At 55.8% G+C, this 24,568-nt stretch overlaps 2 protein-coding genes across 5 annotated transcripts in view; both read right to left on the bottom strand.

Moving 5' to 3' along the window:
* The window catches only part of SLC12A5 (solute carrier family 12 member 5), a 36,299-nt gene extending 25,153 nt beyond the window's left edge, over window positions 1–11,146 (bottom strand). The window contains exon 1 of one of the 4 annotated variants that reach the window (XM_007185369.3): window positions 10,961–11,146. In XM_007185369.3, coding sequence (XP_007185431.2) covers window positions 10,961–11,081 — 121 coding nt within the window. In that variant the 5' untranslated portion in view covers window positions 11,082–11,146. Of the gene's footprint in view, window positions 1–3,522; window positions 3,768–10,960 lie in introns of those variants that run through there. The other 3 variants (XM_007185368.3, XM_007185370.3, XM_007185371.3) reach the window with 3 other exon arrangements.
* A 4,591-nt stretch (window positions 11,147–15,737) lies between these two features.
* MMP9 (matrix metallopeptidase 9) lies at window positions 15,738–23,655 on the bottom strand. Its single transcript, XM_007185373.3, has 13 exons — window positions 23,499–23,655; window positions 22,760–22,992; window positions 22,246–22,394; window positions 21,821–21,949; window positions 21,559–21,732; window positions 21,181–21,354; window positions 20,237–20,413; window positions 19,960–20,115; window positions 18,418–18,703; window positions 18,158–18,297; window positions 17,646–17,796; window positions 17,451–17,554; window positions 15,738–16,041 (listed from the first exon to the last, which is right to left on the bottom strand). Exons 1-13 carry the CDS (start codon window positions 23,631–23,633, stop codon window positions 15,923–15,925), a joined length of 2,127 nt encoding a protein of 708 aa, XP_007185435.3. The 5' UTR covers window positions 23,634–23,655; the 3' UTR covers window positions 15,738–15,922.
* Window positions 23,656–24,568: the final 913 nt, after the last annotated feature.

The following is a 24,568-nucleotide window of genomic DNA, read 5'->3' as shown; positions in this document are numbered from 1 at the left end:
GTCGCCACCTCCACTTCACTCATCAGGCCAAGAACTGCTCCCAACAGGGGCCTCCACCAGCTCACTCTTCTCACATATGGGGGTTCCTGGGGCTCGCAGACCGGTCCTCCCGGTGGGAGCCTGGCGTGTAATAGGTGCTCAGGAAAAAGTCTGTGGAGGTGAATTCCCCCAGGCTCCCTTCCTGACCCCCAGCGTCTCAGAAGAGCTGTTTGGGGCCAGAGAAAAGGAGAAATAAAAGCGAGGTGGGTCCCTCCTCCTTTTAAAATGCTGGCAAGATGCCTCGTGTTCCTATCACACTCTGGCGGTAACTAGAGGGGTTGAAGGGGGATGAGGTGAGAAGAAATTTCTTAATGGTTAAGAAAACAGTTTGGAGCCAAGGAGATTTAGGTTCCAGCCCCAACTTTGGTGGCTGTGTCGACACGTTGGGCAAGTCACTTAAACTAAGCCTCAGTTTCCTACTTTGCAAAGGGATAATAATGGTGTTTAACTCATAGGGCTGTTGCGGGGGTTAAGTAAAATAATGCCTGTTGGGCGTGCCTGGCACCTAAGTGTAGCTACTGCCGTTACTGTTACAATTACGATTGCTAATAGACGTGGTACCCCGTCCAGCCTGGGCTTCCTATCCCACACGCCTTCCCCGGCAGCAAGATTTAGGGGCCCTGTCTCCTGTGGGACTGGGTCCCTCTCTCCACAGCGTCCGCTCTTAGGGGCAGGACAGCCAGACACGAGAGCCCCCCATTCCTTTCACACCCCCTCCTCTCCTTCTTCGTGGGGGCGCGGGGCGCGTGCAGGGTGGGAATGGGGGGCGTCCCGGCCCGAGACCCGGCATCTAAGCAGCCCCGCGCCGGTCTCCATGGCGACGGCGCGGGCAGAGAGCGCCGCGCGGAGCAGAGCCGGCCACGCGCCCGCAGCGGCTTATGTAACGCGACGCGCAGCGCGGAGCCAGACTCCCGACCGGATCCCAGCCCCGAGATGAGGGCAGGGGAGGGGGCGGTTCGTAGGCTTGTCCTGGGTCCCGCCTTTCCACCCGCCGCCTGGGTGGGACGCCAGGCCCCCGGTCTCGTCTGCCAGGGCTGATTTCGTCCCCTCCCTGGAACACCGGTTGAAGGGGAGGGGTGAGCTTCATGAGTTCTCAGAGGAGCAGGACTATGAAGGGGGAACTCGCCCTGATTCCCCAGAGCCAGGAGTCAGGATGATGGGAGAGCGCCGTGCGGCGCGCGCGCGAGAAGCAGGGCCAGACTGAGGCTGAGCCCTCTCGGCCCCCGCCCCCGCCCCCTGGGAGCTCTCAGCCCGAATCGGCTTTCAATTAAGCGGCGGCGGCCAGAGCTCCCGGGGAGGAAACAGGCTAGCGGCGCGGGCTAAGGAGCCTCCCCTGGGGGCCTGGGGCCAGGCCTGGGGGAATCCCCAAGCCAGATCGGGGGAGTAGGGGAAGGCGTCAGACCCCAAGAGGAAAGGAGACCTGGGGGCCAGAGACAATATCCTTGTGTTCTTTAGTCCACAGGAGCCTTCTTACTCTGGTCATTCCCACCTCCCCGAGGTCAGGACCCAGGTCCCCTCCTACATTTCCAAGAACCTAAGTTCAGAGATGCCAGTGGTTCTCGGTCTGGTGGTCTTCCCTCAAGCCCAGTAGGTCCTTAGAGCCCCCTATCATCGTCTCCAGGCACCACTGGGAGGCCTTCTTTCTCTCTCTGGGACCCAAAATGCCAGACCCAGGTCCTGGCCACTCTAGTTCCAGATCCTGGACACTGATATCTACGGAGAAAGTCTCCCCATGAGCCTGCTACACGCAGAGTCTGGAAAACTTATGGGGAGGGGGTAGAACTGAAGGGAGTTCCTAGACTCCTGCTCCACACACAGAGGCCACTTTTCTAGGCCACGTGAGACCCCATGGAAATCCCATGGCGCCCTCAGGGTAGAGAAAGCAGGGACTGGGGGATTGGACCCATACCCCGTGTCTGCGGGAGCAGAGTCCCCCTCCTCAGAGTGGTGACATCTGAAGGGGATCCCAGGTGGAAATGGCCCCCCTTCGTTCCCTAGGAACCGCGACGGGATGCCGGGCTCTGCTGAGGACTCGACTTCGCCAAACCCCCTCCCTCCCGCAGCCTAAGCCTGCTGTGGAGGAGGGCGGCTGCGGATTGAGGTAACCTCAGGGTCACTGTGGAGATGGATGAGTTAGGCAGCTAGTAGTTCCTACCCGTACTCAGCCTCAAGGAGGAAGAAGGGGTGTCAGACAAAGGATCGGGGACCCTGGTGTCCACAGACTTCCCAAGCGGCCCCTTGGCTCTGACTTGAACCCAGGATCCAGAGGACTTCAAGGCCAGGCTGCCGGTCCCTGGAAGACCCTGATCTTTCAGCCTTGGGCCATCCCTGGGGGAGGTCTGCAGGAGTCTCGGCCCACAGGGTCAAGCAATGCCCAGGGGAGCGTTTGAGGCGCTGAGCGCAGACAGCCAGAGCGGGAGGCGCGCTAGTGCGCAAGGGACGCAGCGCCGCTGGAGGGTGGGGGCTGGGGGCAGCTGACAGCCGTGCTGGGTGGCTGAGACCGCGTGGGGGGGGCGGTGGGGGACCCGAGAGCCCGAGGGGGTGGCTGGCCTCGCAGACCTCGGAGCAGGGAAAGCGCGGAGGAGAGCGGGAGCCGCGAACGGACTCGCTCCAAGCCCCTCTGCTCCTAGCGAGTCTCCGCACCCGCCGCAGCGCGTCCGCAGTGTCCGCGCCACGGCGCCAGGAATTCGGCCGCTGGGACCCCATTCCCGAGGCCTCACTGGGGAAGCTAGCAGAGCTGACTGGAAAGACTCCCCCCTGCCCCGCCCTTGAAACCACACTGCTATGCCAGGGTACCCAGAGGAAGGGGAAAGGGGGAAGAAAGGAGGGTGATCTTGCTACCCGTCCCGAACCCACGGGAACGCGAGAGGGAGAAGGAGATTCCGCAAAGTAGAGCTGAAAATCCCCGGAGGGGGTACGCTTCGGTCTGGGGTCGGACCCCGGGCAGCTTTGGGGGAGGAGGCCCCGACCGCATCAAGTGACCCCTTAAGGAGACACCGCAGCCGGACGGGGGCTGTCATATGGCTCCAATCCCCCCATAGGCACCTTCCCCCCATCTTTCAGCTGGAAGTCTCAGAGCGAGGGACTGCCGCAGACTGCGCCCCCCGCAACCCCCGCGCTCTGCGCCAGGACGCCAGGGTCCCTCCTCGGGAAAAGGAGCCCTCCTCCCTCCCGTCGAGCTACACGTCAGCCCGTTCTAGCTCTTCCAACCCCTTCCCACCGCCTCCCCCGCTTAGCTAACCCACGTCTGCCCCCGGGCCGCGGGCAATGGCAGCCCCTTGGCCCCCAGCCCTGTCCCCGGGCGCGGCGCATTCCAGCACCTCATACAGTGCCTGGCACATTCCAATGGAGCTGGGCTCCAGGCCGCCTTGGGCGCCCACCGCCCCGGTCAATCCCCGCCTCTCCTCTGAAGGAGGCGGCCCCCGCTCTGCCTCTAACCCCAGAGCCGCTTCCTCTCCTCGCCGCCCCCGGACCGCTGCTTACCAGGGTTGGCTCCCCCATCGCCGTCCTCGCAGTCCGTCAGGTTGTTTAGCATGGTGGCGGCGCGGCGCCGGGCCCGGGGATGGCTGCGCCGCCTCACCCGCGCCCCTCTGCCTGCCTTCGCCGCTCTCTCGCTCGCTCTAGCTCTCTCTCGCTCTCCGCTCCACGGAGGAAGAAGCTGCAGTGCCCGCCCGCCCGGCGCACACACACTCGCACACGGACACACGCTCACACCCGCGCGCGCCCCCTCTCAGCGGCGGCGCTGCTCACCTCATCCCGTATGCAGGAGGCATGAGCCACTGGCGGGGTTTTGCGGGGGGGAGCGCGGGAGGGAGAAAGAAGAGGGGACGAGGGGCGGGCAGTGCGCTCTTGGAGGCCCCCTCGCACGAAAACTGGGGGCTTGCGCGGGTGGGATGGAGAGGGTGCTGCGGGGGATGGGGACCTCGCCTCCCTTGAGCAGACGTAGCTCCGCCCGCCCCCCACTCTCCGGCGCAGGCGGGGCCGGCACGTGGGCAGGTGCCATCCCGCGCCCTAAAAATAACGGCAGGGAACTAGGTCGCGGCCGCGGGGAGGCGGCCCCGCAGCGGCTGCCTGGCCGAGGGTCACCCTCCCCCTAGAGGGAAGATGAGGGGGGCTGAGGCGGCAGGGGTAGGGCGCCATGGAATATGGGTCCCTGGAGAGCCTGTCTGCAAAGCTGGGAAGGCCAGCCCCGAAGAACGGTGGAGAACCAGGCCCTCTCCCATAATCACTGTTCAAGAGGTTGGAGCTAGGGATGCGTGGAGGCCAGAGCCTTTAACTGAAGCACTGTGCTGCCCCCATGGGGTTCAGGGTCACGGGCTGAACTGTCTGGCTCATCCTGTCTTAAAATGGGAGGCATGAGTCTGAGGAGTTGCCGTGAACACTTTACTGTGCTTAGACGGACAGAAGTCTTAGCATCTCACCTCCAAGGCAAATCACTGGAGTCCAAAGACAAGGACCCTCTGACTGTGGAATGACCCTGGGAAGGAGAGGTGGTGAGGAAGAGAGAAGGCAGCAGTGAGGTTTCAGGGAGCGCTGCCTCCCCACTGGGGATGGTGCAGCCTTTGGGGAGGGCAGGCGGGTCGGAGGCTGGCCGGGAACAGAGTGGGGGAGGGGAGAATGAGGCCGCCTGTCGGTTTGGGACCAGATTTTCTCCCGGGGCGAGAGTGTCTAATCCCCTAATCCAGGATTGCTTTCTGTGATTGGATTCCAGAACTGACATGCTTTCTGTGTTCCTCCCCCTCCCCTGACACCAGTCCCCTAGAGGCTTGATTGTCCTGGGACCCCCTCAGCACCCCTAGAATCCAGGCTTGAGCCAGGGGTGGAGAGATCTCAGGAAGCGGCATCAGAGGTTTGGACCCTTTGAGTCCCTGGAAAAACCTAAACATCCAAGGAGGAGAGCAGGTCAAGGGGAAATGATTTTCAGACTCACCCAAGCCTCCAACACTAGCCCTCTAAATTCCAGGAGAGTTCCAGGGCTGGAAAGGATCGTGTCAATCATCTTAGCAAATGCACTGCTTTCATTTTACAGGTGAAAAAGCTAAGGCCCAAAGGGTGGGGGGCAGATGACTGCTTGTGGATGCTATGCCAGTGAATGGCAGAACTTGGTCTAGAATCCAGTTTCCTTTATTCCAGTTTTGGACTCTTTTCCTCAACATAACCTCTTTTTAAATGGGTCCTGCCTCCAATAGAAGGGACAAGAATGCAGTCATATCCAAACTGCTCAGTGGCCTCTGATCCTTGGCTACTAAGAAAGGAACAGGGACTGGGTCGGAGATGAGCTCTCTCCCTTTTCTTGCGCTCAGACTTCAGACATGCAGCTGGAGTGGCCTCTCAGCTTGCAATTGGAGGTGGGCCCAGAGACCTTCAAGGATCCTTAAAACACAAAGCAAAACAAAACAAAACTATCCACACGACCAGAGGCCCAGTTCTAGGATGGGAGTTTTCAGGACCATGGACAGAGCCCGCTGCTCAGATTCCGTTGTTGCGTATTTGTCAGTGGCTTCAGATTGGGTCAACCAGAGTCTTCAGCAGCTGACTGAAGGGGCCCTCTGAGGGATCCACCAGTAAGATATCCCTGCCACTGTGTTTTATGGATGCCAGAAGGACTCTTTAGGGTGGAGAGCTAGGTATTCAGACCAGGTGTGAGAACTGGTCCTCTTGGCTTTCCCAGAGAGAAAACCATACACACAAAAAAGTGCAGTGAGTTTGGATTGGTGACAGGGGTTTAAAGGGTTGCGGGTGGGTAGGCCAGTGTGCAAGAATTTCTAAGCACTCCACTCCACACACCACCACCACCACCACCACCATCGCCACCACTATGGTTTTCTACTACTCTGTAGAGACAGGTAATATAGTAAAATGTGTAGTATGTTTGTTTGAGAAGTGCTGTGAAATAAGTACTGAGGTTTTTCAGCAATCCCGGGTCTGGGATGTTCCCCTGGGGGTATTTCTCTTCTTTTGTGGTCCAGAGCCCTGGCTGCTCAGGGACTGAGCCCGCCCATGGAGAAAAGCTAGATCCCAAGGGAGTATAGGTGAAGGCAGGGGTGATCCTCTTCCCCTGGGTGTCCCATCTGTCTACCCTCACCAGACCTCCTATCTCACAAGGCATCTGGGAATCAGGAGATAGTGGTGCTGTCTGTCCTCTGCCCTCAGACTCTGTGTTTCCTTGGGCAAAACTGAGTTCCTCTCAGGGCCTGAGTATCTCCATCTGTAAAATGAAAGGGTTAGGCTGCATAATCTATGGGCCTTCTTCCCACCCTGAAAACTCTCAGTGCTCTCTCAATTTATCTCAGACTAAAGCCAGGGAGCTCTTCATGAGGAGACAAGACCAAGTGAAGAGACAGCCACAAGGCGAGACCCCGGTCCTTTGATTCACACCCCCCCCATCTCTCAAGAAGACTGATCCCTATTCTGGCCTCAGGCCAACCCTCTGCAGTGAGGCTTTCAGAAAACACATTGCAGGCACCTCCTGCACTGCCAGCCTGGCCTTGGCCAGTAAGATGACCCTCAGCTCTGAGCCCCAGGAACATGGCTGCCAGCTCAGCACCGCTTCCCCACCCAGAGCCCTTGGAAGATCTAGGGCCAGAAGAATCTTCTCATTAAAGCATCACGAGATGCAGAGCTGGGCAGGGTCTTATTTCTAAACTCTGAGTCTCTAAAATTCCTCTCCCCTCCCACCTTATGCTTCTCAGAGAGAAAAAAGGTCAGGGAAGCTGCCTCTTAAATATCAGGATTTGGGAACTGGAAGGAACTTTGTAAGTTATTTTTTTAGTCAGTCCTCATTTATGGGGAAATTGGAGTCTAGAAATGGAAAGGTACAAATTTTCTCCATGAGGTGAACTTGTGGCAGATTGGGGACCAGAATCTGGCTTCCTGACCTGCAGCCCAGGGCCCCAGCCACTGAATCAGGACAAGGAGCTGTCTGGAAGAAACTGGAGCCGCCTGACTGGGTCCTCTTTCCATGAAAGACAGGCACAGTGTTCCTCCTTATGGCTTAATCCCCATCCATCTTTGTCTCTATATCATTAGCCCCACGGCCTAACCCACCCACCCCCAGCTCTGGCCTCATGGAGCCAAGGCCCTGAACTCCTTTCTTCACTCTTCTCTCCCCCACCTGCAGGCCCCGTCCTCCAGACCCCAGACCCTTGCAGTGAATTGATGAGTCCGGCACAGAGCACACCCCATACACACAGGGCTCGCAGCAGACACGTCAACCACCATCGTCTCCGTGGTAACCGGGGGCTTAATTAACAGGCTGCAGCCCTGTCACCATGGAAATGGCACCCCAACAGTCCCCCATTCCTCTACAGATTCAGCCCGGCTTCCCTCTTTCTCAATCAGGACCCCTTTCTCACTGTACCCACCCCCATCCCCACCCCACCTGGAGAGCTGGTGCCCGCAGATCACTCTGGTTCATTGAGAAGAGGGGAGGGGAGATGAGGGGGATGAGAGAGAGAGAGAGAGAGAGAGAGAGAGAGAGAGAGAGAGAGCAGCCCATCACCATGGCAACTACAGCCCCGTTCATAACCAGTTTGTTGCCATGGAGATTTCCAGGGCTCACCTTGGGCTGAGGTAGTGGGCCGTGAGGTTCTGAGTCCTGGCTTGAGGAGTGGGTGACTGGAGAACTCCTTGGATAGGCTGGAGATCTCCAGATCAGGTATTTTTACCAATAATTCAGTGTCATTCTTCCCAATTTACAGATAAAGAGACTGAAACATGAGGTTTGGGTATGGGGGAGGTAGAGAACATCACCCTTCCAGATCATCAAAGAATCTGAGCATTTTTATGGCTAGAAGGACCCTCAGGTAGCTTCCTGTTCAACTTCTTTATACTACAGATGGGGAAACTGAGGCCCAGAGAGGGGAAGCAATGTGCCCAAGACCACACCACAGTGGCTGCGCTAGAGAGTGGATAGGCTGCATTGTGGTCTCACTCCATCCCCCTAGCATAAGTTGGCTCCCTCTCACTCCATGGGGACACATCCCAACTCCCGTTAGTCTTAACCAGGCCCAGCCCTCTTCCCAGTGCCCTGTCTTCCTCTATGAGAAACTGAGGCACAGCAGGGAGTGGTGCAAAGGGATGGGGGAGTAGCTCAGAACTGTAACAGTTGGTCCCAGGTTCAATTCTATCCAGCCAAGTCACCATCGATCTTCCCATGGTACAAATGAGGCAACTGAGGCATGTGGGCTGCCCCCCAGTGTTAGTGGTAGATTCAAGGATCACCTTCTGACTTGCTTCTTTCCTCCCCTGTAAGTCGCATTCCCATCTATAGCTGATCTCCTGGCAGCAGGAAGCACCTCCAGGGTCAAACTCCACTCCCTGGGTCCAGAATGAAAGATAACACTTGTATGTAAATGACCTACAAAACCTCCCCCAACCCTTCCCCCACCTTCCACATGCTGCCATCTCTCCCTAAGGGGCCTGGGTGATGACAACAGGTGGGGAGAGCATCCCCCTGGGGCCAGAACACTGGCACAAAAACAGCTGTGGGAAAGATACCAGCAGATTTTACGTTCCCCTAGGGAGCTCTTGTGCACTTCCCCATGTAGCGACCTACCAAGGAGAGGTGCTGGAGGCTGTCTCAGGGCCTAAGAGGTTAAAAATCCCCAAATTACTCTCAAGATGGAACTTCAGTAAACTCATGCACACAGGTACCCATCCCACAGATAGACACAGAAATACACACATCAACATGCCAATCAACACACTGGCATACAATGACACACGTAAGCACTGACTCACTGACTGCCCCACAGGTCACCAGAGCTAGCGTGGGATGCTTCTCCCTCAAGACATGCAAAGACACACACACCGCCTCTGCCACAAGCCCACAGCGTTCCAGATTCACCTCCAATTTGCACACACACCTGCACACCCAACACTGGGAGCCGTATTTTACTTCATTATGCAAGAGCTTGGAAATGGGAATGGGAAGACGGAACAGTCACCTTGGGATAAGAGAGCGAGCCATCTTATTCTCAGGCCAGGGGGTGGGGAATGACAGGAGAGAAGGCAAGGGTAGGGGAAGCAGGAGTCTACAGCCACTCCCCCTCTCATCTGATGAGCAGTGAGCACCTACTAAGTGCCAGGCTGTGGGCTTGGTACTCGGAACACAAAGTTAAAAGGATGTGGTCCCTGCCCTTGAGATGTAGGAGACACACAAGTAAATAACTTCCATCCATTGGGACATGTGCTATAATAGTGCAGTGGGCGGGCAGAAGAGGAATGTCTGCCTCTGCCTGGAAGTGAGGGAACGTGAAAAAGATTTTCAGAAAAGGTTAAATGAGCTATAACTTACAGAGTGAGGAGGAGTTTCCCTGGCTAATGGAGGTGGGAGAAGGACAAGGACAGGTATACCAGGAGCAGATGAGGGAAGGGTTTGAATGACAGACTAAAGGGTTTGCCATTTATCCTACAAGCGATGGGGGGGTGGGGGGTGTTGTGTGGTGTGAACAGGATTGGAGGCAGGCAGACCAGTGAGGAGGCTGTGGTCATGGCCACGTGAGAGATGATGGAGGTTTGGATCAGGGTGATGATGACAGGAGGAGAGATGTGGCCAGATTCAGGCTAAGTTTTGAAGGTGAAGTGGCCAAGACATGAGGACCAATCAGATCTGGTGGGAAGAGAAAAGGGGGCGTTGAGAATGGCTTCTAGAGTTCTGACTTTTAAATCTGTAAGAATGGTAAAGCATTCCTGAAAATGAGAAAAGGGGCAGACAGATTATGGGAAAGATGAAGAAAGGAAAGAGCCCCCAAAAATCTGAATGACAACGTCCAGGAGGCGGTTGGTTCACGGGACTGGAGCCATGCTGAAATATAGGCCTCAGTTTGGTCATCTATCCAATGCAGAGGTTCACCAAATAAACCCCTAAAGGGTTTTTGGTGCTTAGTTTTTGCTGGGGTCAGGGTGAGCTCACCTGCGGCTCAGCAGCGACCCCTGGCGGCCCGGGGAGGCTCTTCCTCCTCCCCGCGCTGCGGCCACTTCAAGCGAATTCTCCACGTTCCTTCCAGACCTGAGGGGCCCAGAGTCAGGCAGGGGACCCCTGACAAGTGGCCCCTGCGGAGAAGACTGCGTGTATATCCAGGATGCTAATTCTTCACCGAAGCCTAGAAGGATCCCTTCCCTCCTCTCTCTTCTGTACCCTGCATGTAACTTCCATTACAAGACCACTGCAGTGGGCCCTCCAGGAAGACGCCCCCAGAACAGCCTGAGCTCGCTCCACCCACCGCTTGTGGAGCTGGAGTAGAAGGAGCTAAGTGAATCCGCCAGGGACGGGACTAGAGTGCCCACGGAATCCTGCCAGGATCTAGCGGCCCGGGGTCCAAATTTCTCATTCTCCTGTCTTCTTCCCGGGATCCCCAGGCGCTGTCCGCGACGCCTCCTGGGTGATTGAGGACTGGAGACCTAGCGACCCGGACTCATGTTTCCTCCCGCCCTCAACTCCACCCCTATACTACTAGCCCAACCCCTTCGTCTCTGGTCCCACCCTTTTCTGCCCCCAAAACGAGATAGTCCTGCCTCCCCCCATTGGCTGTGGACGCACACGGCCCTCCCTTTCCCTGGTTCCACCTTCTCCCCCTCTGGTCCCGCCCCCTACCCGAGATGACCCCGCCCCTTTATTGCGCTCCGGCCCAGCCCCCTGGACTCTAGCTTCTTTATAAGATCCGCCCCTTCGCCTCTGGCCTCACCCTCTTCCCTGTGTCCCCTCCCACCTCAATGTGGTCCCTCCCTTCATCATTTCCCTTCAGCCTTCCCCCAGTTCCCTAGGTTCCACCTCCTCTCCCTTCTCTGGCCTTCGGCTGGGACCCTCTGCCTACCAGTCCTGGTCCCACCCCTCCCAACAGAAGACCCGCCCACCGTGTCCCCGCCCCTTATCTAGCCCCGCCCCACTCCGGCAGGCCCCGCCCCCTGCGGCCTCTACCTTTGGCGTCTTCCCCTGAGAGGCGACCGAGATCGGCTGCTGAATGCCGGTGGGACTCCGAATCAGAGGTCCCGGCAGGCCCCGCGGGGGGCAGCGAAGTGACAGTGAACCTGCGGCTCATGGTGCGGAAAGGAGCCGGGCGGCCGCGGTACGGGCCCGGATCGCACAAGTGGCCGCAGCCGGGCTCCAGGAGGCAGAAAGAGAGTATTCCCCCATCCCCGCCGGCCGCCCCCCGCCGGACGCGGCGCCGCGCAGGGTCCTAGTGCCCGCTGTGCTGAGCTGCTGTATCTGGCCACTGCGCTTTGAGGCCCTGGGCTGTCAATTCCACTGGAAGCGCTTGAGGATCCAACCTGCTGCTGAGAGCCACCCCTGCACCAGGAGCCCGGTCCCTCCTCGGCTGGGGTCTCCTAAACACCTGGGTTTAATTCACTCATTCAGCACATCTTGATAGCGCGCCTGTGTTTGAGGCTTTGGCGCTAGGTACTGATACAGCACTGGATGAGATCGACTGGCTTCCTGCCCTCGTGTGGCTCCAATTCTAATGAATGAGAAGAGAAAGATTACAAGTGAGCAAACGCATAGACAAGATAATTTGAGACTGTTGTATATGTTAAGAAGAAAAAGTAGGGCCAGGGGGTAATGACTAGGGGGAAGGACTACTTTAGGGGATGGTCTAAGAAGACCTCTCAGAAGATGTGATATTTCACCCGAGCCCTCACTGATGAGAAGGAGCCAGCTAAGCAAAGATCTGGGGGAAGAGCTCTCTAGCAGAGAAAATAGCAAGTACAAAGGCCCTGGGGTGAAAAGAAGCCTGGACTGTTCAGGGAGCAGCAAGAAGGCCAGTGTGTCTGGAGCAGAGTGAACGGAGAGTAGAGTGATGGAGATGAGGGAGGAGAGGAGGGCAGATCGATGGTCTCTTGAAGGCTTCAGGGAGGAGTCTGGATTCTTTTCTAATCTACAAGGGAAGTCATGGGAACTTTTTGAGTAGGGGAATGATGGCTGCTGAGTGAAGACTCACCTAAGGGCAGGAGTGGAAGCTGGGAGTCAATTAGGAGGCTCCTGCAACCCCCAGGTAAGAGGTGATGATAGCCGGGCTAGGGTGGTGGCAGTTGTCCAATTCCAGATACATTTTGGAAGTAGAACCTACAGGACCTGCTGCTGGATTGGACATTGCATGTAAAGGAAAGAGGAGTCAAGGAGGACTCCTAGACTCTCATGCTCTGCTGGTTGGAATATAGATGGGCATCACCACTTGGGAAAATTGTTCTGTCAGCTAAAGCTGAACTTATACATACCTGTCTACTCAGCAATTCCACTCCAAGGTATATGCCCCAAAGAAATGGCTGCCCATGTTCACCAGAAGACATTTACAAGAATGTTCATAGCAGCATTATTTGTAATAGCCTCTAATCAGATACTACCCAAGTAACCATAAACAGTAAAATGGGCAAATAAGTAATGGTATGTGAATACAGTGAAAACAGTAGTGGGAATGAACAGTCTATAATTCACAAACAATATGGATAAATCTCACAAATATAACATGGAATAAAAGCCAGACACAGGGACTTCCCTGGTGGCGCAGTGGTTAAGAATCCACCTGCCAATTCAGGGGACACAGGTGTAAGCCCTGGTCCGGGAAGACCCCAAATGACGCGGAGCAACTAAACCCGTGTGCCACAACTACTGAGCCTGTGCTCTAGAGCCCGCGAGCCACAACTACTGAGCCCATGTGCCACTACGGCAGCCCGCGGGCCTAGAGCCTGTGCTCCGCAACAAGAGAAGCCACCGCCATGAGAAGCCCGTGCACCACAACGAACTAGCCCCCGCTCACCACAACTAGAGAAAGCCCGCGCGCAGCAACAAAGACCCAACACAGCCAAAAATAAATAAATAAAATAAATTTATTTTTTAAAAAAAGCCAGACACAAAAGAGTATAGACTGTAAAATACTATTTAAATCAAGTAAAAAATAGTCAAAATCTATCTTTAAGCTGTTAGAAGTAATGGTGGTAACTCTTGGGATGAAGGGGTAGTGATTAAAAAGGGGCATGAGGGGGCTTTTAGGGTGCTAAGAATGTTTTGTTTCTTGATCTGGTTGCTGGTTAGACAGTCGTGTTCAGTTTGTTGAAATGTACACTTATGACGGGTCAAGCTGTCTGAATGTTTGTTACATTAGAGCAATGGTTCTCAACTCGGGGCAGTTTTGCCCACCAGGGAACGTTTGGCAATATTCAGAGACGTTTTTGTTGTCTGGAGGAGGGTGGCACTGCATCTAGTTGGTAGAGGCCACCTGTGCCATCTAGTCCTACACCAAGACTGCCAGCCACGAGCCACAGATTCACCGTCGCCTCCCTGCACTCTGTCGCCATGTTAGGGCCCGTGATAGAGGGAGGGAGACTGACCCTGAATGGGTCTAGCATCTGTCCATGGATCCCACTACCTCCTGGAGGAAGACATCAAACATCCTACAATGTATGGACAGTCCCCCACAACAAAGAATAATTTGATCCAAATTGTCAATAGTGCCGAGGTTGAGAAACCCTGTGCCAGAAAAAGGAGTCTAACAGATCCCTAGATTTTAGGACTGATTAGGTTTTAAGCTCGATTGAGGGCAGATGACGTCGTCTTTTATTAAGGTGGGGACAACCGATGGAGGAGTATATTTGGAAGGTGGAGCCCAAGAGCTCAGGTGGACCCGATATACTGAGATATCTCTTCGGCACCTAAGGATCATGCGGAGGTGGCAGTCGAACATCTGATTCTGGAGCTCAGGGGAGAGGATAAGGCTGGGGATGTAAATTTTGGAGTCTTTAGCAGAGAGGTGCTGTGTAAAGCTGCGGGGCTAGACGAGATCACAGGGAATGCATGTACACAGCAAAGACGTCCAAGGATAGAGCACAAGGGCACACCATCATTTAAAGGTTGGAAAGAGGGAGATCCAGCTAGCGAGAGGGGAGGAGAATCAGGAGGAAGGGGTGACCCAGAGACCAAGTGAAGAAAAATTTCAGGAAGAAGGGCATTATCCACTGGGTCAAAAAAGCCGAGAGATGGTATGGAATGAGCCCAGAGAAGTACCCACTGTATCTGGCTACAGGAAGATCACAGGTGGCTTTGAAGAGAGTCATTTCAGTGGAGGAGTGGAGTGGGAGCCAGGTTGCAAATGACTGAGAAGAGAATGGGAGACAGTGAGTAGAAACCGTACTTTGGGGAAGTTTTCCTGTGGATGGGGGTGGGGAGTAGAGAAATGGAACAGAACTGAGAGACAGGGGTCTAGAGGGATTTTAAACAAGCCATATTAAGGAACATTTGTATGCCAGTGGAAGTGGGTCATTCCTGAGTGAGAAATGGGTGAGTTAAGGGAGAGGGGCCCCACCCACAGGAAGCTTAGGAGGAAGTTCCCTGAACCCCTCCTTACACTCCCACCTGGGCCCCGGGTGTGGAAGATGATCAAAGCTGACCAAGCCCATCACCTCCACTCACCTGCCCCGACCCTTCAGTCAAGTCCCTCTGCCATTCTGGAGGGTCAATTCCATCCTCCTCAGCCTGCCACTTCGACCTTCTCTCATCTAGCCCACACCACCATTCCTATCTCAACCATTCCAGAATCCTCTCTGCTCAAACCACATACTAGAGTTCTGAGCCAATTCTAGTTCCCCCAAACGCCCCCTTGCTTTTTCTCTCCTCCCAGCATTTACCCCAAGAGCTCACATTCCAATCCCAAGGTCACCACTCACCAGCTAGGAGACTGCAGGTCAGCTGTGTAATTCTGTGCCACAGTTACCTCATTTATAAAGCAGGGGGAGGGAGTGATAGCAATAGTAATAGTACCTCTAAGGTAAGAGTAGTACCTGTCTCATAGGGTTGTTTTAAGGATTGGCCGTGTTAACGCACATAAAGCACGTGCAACAGTGCCCGGCACCTAGTCAGTGCCTTGCTAGGGGTAGTTCCTATCATCATGTATATAATCCGTATTTTATTTATCCACTGCCTTGCTTCTGCGCACTTAGGTTGTTGCCAGTTTCTCATTCTATGAACAATGCTGCAATTCACATCCTTCTAGGTGTTGTTTTGTGCACGCATGGGTGAGGGTTAGAGAGTGGGAACGTTTTTAGGTTTAATGGTTCTTGGTAAATTATCCTCGAAGAAGATAGTCTTCCTTGCGCAAGAAGAAACTCTTGCTCACCCTTCCAGATTCAGTTCAAGTTCACATGTCATCTTGGCTGGGAAATGTTTCCTGACTTCAACCACAACATGCAGAATCACACACACAAACACACACACGTGCGCGCATGTGCGCCATTATTCTAGAAAAAGGGTCACACGCTGCACACTCTCCAAGTGTGACCCCACCTCTACCAGCCACAGAATCATCACCCTTGTAACTAAGCTGGACTCTCTGGGGCTAGAGCCCGGAGCCTGCATTTTAAGCAAGTTTTGAGGACTCTCTCATGCACCCGAAAATTTGAGGACCACTGAGAGGTCGTTGAGGATAGAAACATAGTCTAACTCATTTCTCTATCCCCAGTGCCCGGCACAGGGCCTGGCTCTATGTAAGGGCTCAATAAATGTTTGATGAATGAATAATAGGTTGGCCATTTCCTCGGCTATAAAATAGGAGTAATTACATTATACCTTCCTAATAGGAAGGATTGAACGTTAATATTTATGAAGTGCTTAGAACATTGCCTGGTGCATAGTAAGCCCTCTGTTGGTTACATACATACATGCGTGCATGCGTACAATACATACATAAATCTGCTCCTAAAGGTTAAAGAATCCACGTTTATTAAAAACATTCCAACAAAAAAAGAAGGTGGGAAGAGAGGGCCCAGCCCACCTCCCCTTCTCCTTGTCCTTCAGAACAGACCCACCAGTTTGGATCCGGCAGACTGGCTCATTCCCTATCGGGATGGTCCCTGTGGGGGCTCCCACTGCAGCGCTGAAGCAGGCTGGGGAGCCCTAGTCCTCGGGGCAGTGCAGGAGGTCAAAGGTCACGTAGCCCACATAGTCCACCTGATTCACCTCATTCCGGGAACTCACGCGCCAGTAGAAGCGATCCTGGCAGAAGTAAGCTTTCTCTGCAAGGGAAAGGCAGGACCAAGAGGGGTGATTCCAACCTTCCCACATACACATACAGAAACGGGAGTGAGATCTTTACAATCATCCCTCCTGCCCTTTCGAGATCTTTCCAAGGTTTTCATAGGACACCTGTATCCCCACCCTGCCCCCCACAGAGATGCTGGAGGGCACAGACCTCCTTGTCCAAAGCACTGACACAGAGCCTGGCACACAGTTGATACTCAGAACAATTCATTCAACAAATCCCATTCATTCATCCAACAATATTTATCGTGCCAAGCACTGTTAGAGGCACTGGGGATACAGCAGAGGAAAAACGCAGGCATGACCTCAGTTCTTTTGGTGCTTACACCCTAGTGGGGTAAGACTGACAATTAACAAGCAAATGCATAAATAAATGAGATTGGTTTTGACAATGGAGAAAGCGATGGAGGAAATATTAAAAGCGAGCGAGCAAGTGAATAGATAATGAGGGTCAGAGAAGGCCTCTCCAAAGAGGTGGCCTTAGTGCTGAGACCTAAAGGATGAGAGGGAGGCAGCCCAGTGACAATCTAGGGAGAAAACCTTCCAGACAGAGGGAACAACTGGCACAAAGGCCCTAAGCTGGGAATGACCTTGATGTGTTCAGAGAACAGCCAGAGGCTGGTGTGAGTGGAGCAGAGCAAAGGGAATGACAGGAGTAGTGGGAGGGGATGAGGAGGGGGGAGGGGGTCAGATCAGGTCATGTTAATTTCTTTGACCTTGGAATGGGTCTAGAGTCACCCACAAAACCATCGCCCTCCACTCCTAGCCCCTCCCTACTCTCACAGAATATATTAAAGGTATTGGACAACCAGTATGGCTTGGACTAGGGTGTTTGCAGAGGAGCTTGTGAATATTTTGGCGGCTGAGTGAACAGAACTTGTCAGCTGATTGGAGGTGAGCAGTGAGAAAGAGAAAGCAAGTGTAACTCCAGCTACCACCCCCATTTTACAGATGGGGAAACTGAGGCTCTGTGAGTAGCAGTGACTTGCCCAAAGACACACAGCTATGAACTGTCTTATTTATCACTGTATCCCCAGTGGCAGCACAGTGCCTGGCACATTATAGGCACTTGATAAATATTGTCTAATAAAGGAATGAGCCTCCATGCAAACCAGGTGTCCTGTACTTGTAGGGGAAAGGGCTTTCAGCTGGGGAGACAGGAAATCTGGGTCCTAGTTCTGGTTGTGCCCCTGTGTCCCTGAATGATCTGGTAAGATCCCTGCCTCTATAGGGAACTCACCTGTGCTGGGGCATTTGCCTCAATCTCCACGGGCTTTTTCTTTCTCTCTCTCTCAGAATTTGACTAATCACTAAGGCAGGGGAACCTACCGTGGGAGGTGTCTCAGGGAGGGATCCTCCCCCGACCCTCGTCCTCATCCCTCACCTTGGTACTGAAAGATGTCGTGAGTACTTATGGGCACCCCGGGGAACATCTGGTCCACTGGGGTGGCGCTCCGGGGATCCACCTTCTGTGTCTTCACGTCGAACCTGCAGGACGGCAGCGAGGAGACAGTTGCTGAGCCGGCGGGCAGTCGGATGGCGCCTGGGCTCCCCCTGCCGGCGGTCCCGGGACTCTCACCTCCAGAAGCTCTGCCTGCTGAACAGCAGCACCTTACCCCCGGCGCGCGGCAGGGCCCCGGTGACTTGGGCCACTTCCGGGCCCAGGCCCAGCTTGTTCAGACGCCTTGGGCCTAGCACCGACGCGCCTGTGTACACCCACACTTGGCGCCCTGCAGGAGAGAAGGGTCACATCGGTCTGGGGGCGGGGCATATACTCTCCTTGAATATCAAGAGGGAGAACGCAGCGAGGCCTTTCCGCGCCCGGCGTGCCCGCAGTCTGTGTGCCCAAGGAGCAGAGCCTCTCGGTACGATTGTCCAAGGGTGCGGTGAGGAGGGCTGAAATTCAGCCCCTGCTAAATTTGCTAAATTGTATCCGCCAGAAGGGGGCGTCTTTTTCTAATGCACACAAGACGTTTTATGAATTGTCCTCGGTCTCTTGGTCCTTCTAGGTTGGTGTGTGTGTGTGTGTGTGTGTGTGTGTGTGTGTGTTTGGGGGGGATGGATAGGGAAGGAAGAAAGCAGGAAACTAACCAGAGAAGAAGAAAATCTTCTTCGTGAGCGGATCCTCAAAAGCGGAGTCCAGCTTGCGGGGCAGCGCAGGCCACGTGTTCTTGATAAGGAAAGGACCCTGCAACCGGCGTCCCCCGCTCTCAGAGAGTCGCCAGTACCTCCTGGACGAGAAAAGGGAACGGCTGGCACTGAACCTTGAACACAAGGTCAGTGGGCGGGGAGACACAGGCAGGTCCCACCTCCAAGCCCCTTCCCGAAACCTCACAGCCCCTGCCCCTCACCCATCCTTGAAGAGATACAGGCGATTCCCGATCTCCGCGATGGCGTCGAAGATGTTCACGTTGCAGATATCGTCCGCTGGATCCAGGGACCTTGTAGGGATCGCAGAAGGGCCAGCAGTGGGAGGACCCGTGGGGCCAGCGGAAGGGGGGCCTGTGGAGCCAGCAGTGGGGCGTTCTGAGGGGGGGGCAGTGGGAGGCCCCGTGGCGCAGACCGTGGGAGGGGCGGTGGGCTGCGGTTCAGCTGTGGCAGTGGTTGGAGGCCGTGGTTCAGGTTCGGGGCGAGGACCTAAAAAGAGACACCGCATGAGACAGCCCCTGTTCCTACGGAGCGCTGTGCCCATGGACTGTCTGCTCCCCCAAAGCCTACCAGTGAGGCCCCTGGCGCTCACTCTCCGCACTCTAGACGCTGGACCCTGCCTTCTCCCAACCCTGGGCAGACCGCTTCCTTTCACATACTCACCCCCATCCCCAGGCTGCTGAGAGAGAAGTGTTTTTTGAGCTCTCAACCTGAATGCCAAACTTAGTGCTAGGAGCTTTATAAACTCACGTTAGGGACTTCCCTGGTGGTGCAGCGGTAAGAATCCACCTGCCAGTGCAGGGGACATGGGTTTGAGCCCTGGTCCGGGAAGATCCCACATGCCGTGGAGCAACTAAGCGCGTGTGACACAACTACTGAACCCACGTGCTACAACTACTGAAGCCCGTGCACGGCAACAAAGACCCAACGCAGTCAAAAATAAATAAATTTATATTTTAAAATATTCACATTAGCTTGTTTGATCTTCAGAAAAAAAAACTATGAAGTAGATTCTTTAATATCCCCATTTTTAATGAGGAAATATACTAATGATAATAAGTGGTGATAATAATAAAAATGTCAGGGCTTCCCTGGTGGCGCAGTGGTTGAGAATCCGCCTGCCAATGCAGGGGACACGGGTTCGAGCCCTGGTCTGGGAAGATCCCACATGCCGCGGAGCGGCTGGGCCCGTGAGCCACAATTGCTGAGCCTGCGCATCTGGAGCCTGTGTTCCGCAACAAGAGAGGCCGCGATAGCGAGAGGCCCGCGCACCGCGATGAAGAGTGGCCCCCGCTTGCCACAACTGGAGAGAGCCCTCGCACAGAAACGAAGACCCAACACAGCCATAAATAAAATAAATTAAAAAAAAAAAAAATGTCAAACACTTATATGGTGCTTACTATATGCCAGGCATTATTCTAGCTCACTTAAGCCTCCTAACAACCCCATGAGGCAGGTGTTAGCCTCACTTTACAGATGAGGAAGTTGAGGGGTGAAGTAACATATCCAAAGTCATCTAGCTAGGAAGTGGCTGGACTGGCTTTTGAACCTATGTCTGTCTCACTCTAGAGTCTGGGCTCTTTATCACCATCTCCAAGCACTGACCTGGCAACAATTGTACCCATTGGCCAGGGTCTCCAGAAGATAGATGTTGGTGGTCCTAACTTTCCCCTCCTCTGCATTCTCGGGGTACTCGCGGCCCAGCCTTTCCCTCTCCTCCCTCCATCCCTGCCCCACACCCTCACCATACAGATGCTGGATGCCCTGCACATCGTCCTTATGCAGGGGGTGCTTCTCAGTGAAACTGTACATGGGGTACATGAGCGCCTCTGGCACAGACGAGTGATCTAAGCCCAGCGCGTGGCCAAACTCGTGCGCTGCCACAAGGAACAGGCTGTATCCTGGACGAAAGAGGGAGCCTGAGACGTGAGCCCTGAGCCGAGCTCCCAGCCCCGGTCATCCCTCCCGGACACTACTGCCCTGGCTGAGGTCCCAGCCTGGGAATCTCAGAACCATGCCCACCTTGATCCGGGCAGAAGCCCCACTTCTTGTCTCTGTCGAAGTTGGAGGTGGTGGCGCACCAGAGCTGCCCATCACGGCGGCCCTCTCTGGTGCAGGCCGAGTATTCCTTGCCCAGGAAGATGAAGGGGAAGACGCACAGCTCCCCCGCCGAGTTGCCCTCGGTCACCGTCGCGTCAACTAGAGAGACCCAGGGCCTCCGGTGAGCCAAGTGGGTGGGTCCAATAAAGACCCAGGGGCGGGTCAGTCATGGAGCGAGAAACACTTGGAGGCCTATTTTAAAAGCTTGTGGCGGGGTGGGGGGCTTCCCTGGTGGCACAGTGGTTAAGAATCCGCCTGCCAAGGCAGGGGACACGGGTTCGAGCCCTGGTCCGGGAGGATCCCACATGCCGCGGAGCAACTAAGCCCGTGCGCCACAACTACGGAGCCTGCGCTCTAGAGCCGCGAGCCACAACTACTGAGCCTGTGTACTGCAACTACTGAAGCCCCCGGCACCTAGAGCCGGTGCTCCACAACAAGAGAAGCCACCGCAATGAGAAGCTCGCGCACCACAAGGAAGAGTAGCCCCCGCTCGCCGCAAATAGAGAAAAGCCCGCGCACAGCAACAAAGACCCAACGTAGCCAAAAATAAAATAAATTAAAAAAAAAAAAAGCTTAGGGGGCGTGGTGCCGCACACAGCGGAGACCAGGCTAGACTAGTGGGCGGGACCTGAGGATCAGAGGCCCAGGGAGAGGCTGCAAGCAGCGCTAAAAGGCGAGGCCTCCGCGAATGCGGCGGCAGCAATAGGAAAGCAGGGGGAGGAGCCGTGGTGACGGCGGCCAGAGTCACGGCTGTCCTGAGGACCGACTAGGAGTAGAAGGACAAACTGATGGGTGGAAGAGTCACGCTCGGGGACCGACGCGGAATTAGGGGGCGAGGCTGAATCAGGTAGGTGGGGCAGAGGTACCTCGGGTCGGGCAGAAGCCATAGAGCTTGTCCTGGTCATAGCTGGCGGTGGTGGCGCACCAGCGGTAGCCGTCCGAGCGACCGTCGGTGGTACAGGCGGAGTAGGAGCGGCCCTCAAAGGTGAACGGAAAAACGCAGGGCTTGCCGTCCGCATTGCCGTCCTGGGTGTAGAGTCCTGGGAGGCCCACGCGATTATCCGAAGGCGCCACGAGTTTATTGACCCACAAGCCACCTGTGTCCTCCACCCCTCCTCGCCTCCTTTCACAACGGGGGAACGGACCCAGAGAACAGGACAGTGCTTTGCAGGCCACACAGCACTAGCAGCAAGGCTGGGGTAAAAACCCAGCGTTCTGGACCCTCGAGGAGGGTGGGTACTCACTCTCGCTGGGGCAGAAGCCGAACTGGCGGTCGGTGTCGTAGTCGGCCGTGGTGCTGCACCAGAGCATGTCGTCGGAGCGGCCGTCCGTGGTGCAGGCGGAGTAGGAGCGGCCCTCGAAGGTGAAGGGGAAGTGGCAGGTGGCGCCCTTTGCGTTTCCGAAGTAGGTCGGAATCACTGCAGGAAAGGGAGACGGGGTCAGAGCGGCTGGTGATGCGCGTGAGAGGAGAAGGGAATGGGGACCGGGGCGGTTCGGGAATCTCACCGACGCCTTTGCCCAGAGACCATAACTCTTCATCGTCGAAGTGGGCGTCTCCCTGAATGCCTGGGCCAGGAGGAAAGGCGTGTGCCAGGAGCCCGTTCTTTCCATCGAAGGGATACCCATCTCCGTGCTCTGAAGAAGCAGGTGGAGAAGAGAGTTAGCCGCCTACGGTTGCGCAGGTTGTGCACTGCCCAAGGGCGCTGGACTGAGTGCGGGCTGAAATCCAGCCTAGGAGCCGCTGTCCAAGATTTGCGTCCCCGCACTGTGAGGTGTCGGTCAGCAGGGGGCGCCATAAGGGCGAGCGGCAGCCAGGGCTGCGGGGACAAGCAAGAGAAATCCGGGTCCAGGGCCCCCTCTACTCTCTCTGAGGTCCTCCCTCCTCTGTCCCCTCTCAGATTCTCCTGGCTTTCCCCTTCTCGCGTTCTCACCCCTAACACCAAACTGGATGACTATGTCGGCTTCACGGCCGTACACGCGAGTGAAGGTGAGCGGCGTCACCGCGCTCCAGAGCGCGAAAGCACGGGCAAAGGCGTCGTCGATCACGGAGCGCGGCAAGTCTTCCGAGTAGTTTTGGATCCTGCAGGGGAAAGGCAGGAGGCTAGAGGTCGGAAGTGAGAGGCGGGATCCGGAGCAGCAGCGACACCCCGTGTCTCAGCAGCTTCAGATACACAACGGTGTCTGCGCTCCACGCTTTCAGCTCTAAAGCACTTTCAGATGCATTTTTCTCTTTGGACACTCACAACGGCCCCGACAGGAGGACTCAGACTGCGAGGTCGTTTCCCATGGGGGAACGAAGGCTCAGAGGTGGAGCCGCTTGCCCTGGGCTCACTAAATCCCTGGTTTAGTGAAACCCAGGGATGGGCCTAAGACGGGACGTGTTGACCACCAGGACGGCCTCTCCCCACCACGCCCCGCTCGCCCCCGGGGGGCCCAGCCTCGCACCAGTAGGTGATGTTGTGATGGTGCCACTTGAGGTCGCCCTCAAAGGTCTGGAATCTGCCCAGGTCTGGGACGCCGCAGCGCGGGGCACGCATGGCATTCAGGGTGGTGCTGTCCAGCTCGCCAGTCTCCGGCAGGGCCAGGCGCCGCTGGAGACGCTGCAGAGGCCGACGCAGGGACTGATCATCCTCGCTTATCTCTGCCACATGAGTGTAGCCGTAGCGGTACAGATATTCCTGTGGAAGGAGGGGCAGAGACATCCCAGAGCCCTGACTTCCTTTCTCTGACCTGCTGGGTGAGGACTCCATCCCTCCAGGCTCTCAGGGACTAGCAACAAGGTGTTGTATCCAGGACTGGGTACCCTGCATACCAGTGCCTGTGCCCACCCAAGAATCTCCCCTCCCTGTAGACATCCTCAGCTCTTTTCCACCCCTGGATGCCCCTGGCCCATGCCTACCTCAGGGCCTCCTAGGGTTTACCCCTGTTCATCCCCAGCCCATCCTCACTCCAGAACCCTCCAATGCCCCTTCACCACTTCCTGTTGCCCATCTAGGAAACCCTCATTAGCCCATTCCTGGCAATCACTGTCCAGAGCATCCCAGTGCCCGCGCCTGGACACCTCTGTTCTCCAGAGGTGCCCATCACCCCCCAACATGCCCCTAAGTATCTCCTCTGAGAGTCCATGTCCTTCCTGGGACTCCTAGCCAGCCCTTCCCAACTCTAGGCTGGAGTGTGTGCCTACCTCTGCCAGCTGCCTGTCGGTGAGATCGCTTTGTAGTTCTCCCGGGAAGACCACAAAGGTGGGCTGGCGTGGTCTGGGGGCAGCAGAGCAGCCCAGCACCAGGAGCGCCAGGACCAAGGGCTGCCAGGGGTTCATGGTGAGGGTAGCAGTGTCTGGCTGTAGCTGCCCTTGTGGGGGCTTTAAAGAGGCGCTGTCAAATGAATCAGTGACCCCGCCCCTCCCCGACAGGCCGGGGCGAGAGCTGACTCAGGGAATGGTGTGTGCGTGTGTGTGTCTGTGTCTGTGTGTGTGTGGTGTGTGTGTGTGTGTGTGTTGGGCAGTCCCAGCATGAGAAGGCAAAGAAAGGGCTTACACCACCTCCCCCTCTCCCTCCTGCCCACAGTCCCCATTGCCGAGTCAGGCAGGACCCCAGACCCACAGGAAACCACAGGCCCATAGGGGAAGGATTGGGTTTTGCAAACTGCAGAGCTTGTGAGAACTGTGTGAGAGTGAGGGAGGGAGGCACGGCTGGAGGACTCCCTGAGCCCTCCATCTGAAGGCCCCAAGTGGTCAGCCTAAGAGAAAAGGATGGAAAATTCCCTGAGGCTTCTTTCTGAACCTAATGATCCCCCTTCCCAGTCAGACCCCCTCGTGGGCCCCTCCCTACACTCCCAGGCTCTGTCCTCTTCTTCCTGGAAGCCTTCCTTGATTCAGCTTCCTCCTCTGCTCCACCTGAGAGCAGAAGGCATGGGCTCTGCTTGGCAGGAATCGGGGGATTCCACGGGGACAACCCCCTGTCTTCGACAGGCTGGATGGTTCAGGATAGTAAAAGGGGGAGTTTGTGGCATCTGGAAGCCAGCAGACATGGCTTCATTCCTTCAGTGCCTTGGGCAAATGTCTTCACCACTGTGAGTTTGTTTCCTCAGCTGTAAAAAAAGCCCTTCTGAGCTTTACCCTTTTCCCGTGGCTGGCTGGGTCCAGCCATCCAGGGCCAGCAGCCCCCTAAGCGGTCTGCTATGTCCCAGGCCCTGGGATATTTACTGTAGCTAAAGGCAATGAGGTTGGGGTGGGAGAGGAGGGTCTGGAGAGGT

This window comes from Balaenoptera acutorostrata, chromosome 15 (assembly GCF_949987535.1).
Source record: "Balaenoptera acutorostrata chromosome 15, mBalAcu1.1, whole genome shotgun sequence".
NCBI classification, from domain to species: domain Eukaryota; kingdom Metazoa; phylum Chordata; class Mammalia; order Artiodactyla; family Balaenopteridae; genus Balaenoptera; species Balaenoptera acutorostrata.
The sequence above is the reverse complement of the archived record's forward strand: the minus strand, read 5'-3'. Positions and strand labels throughout refer to the sequence as shown.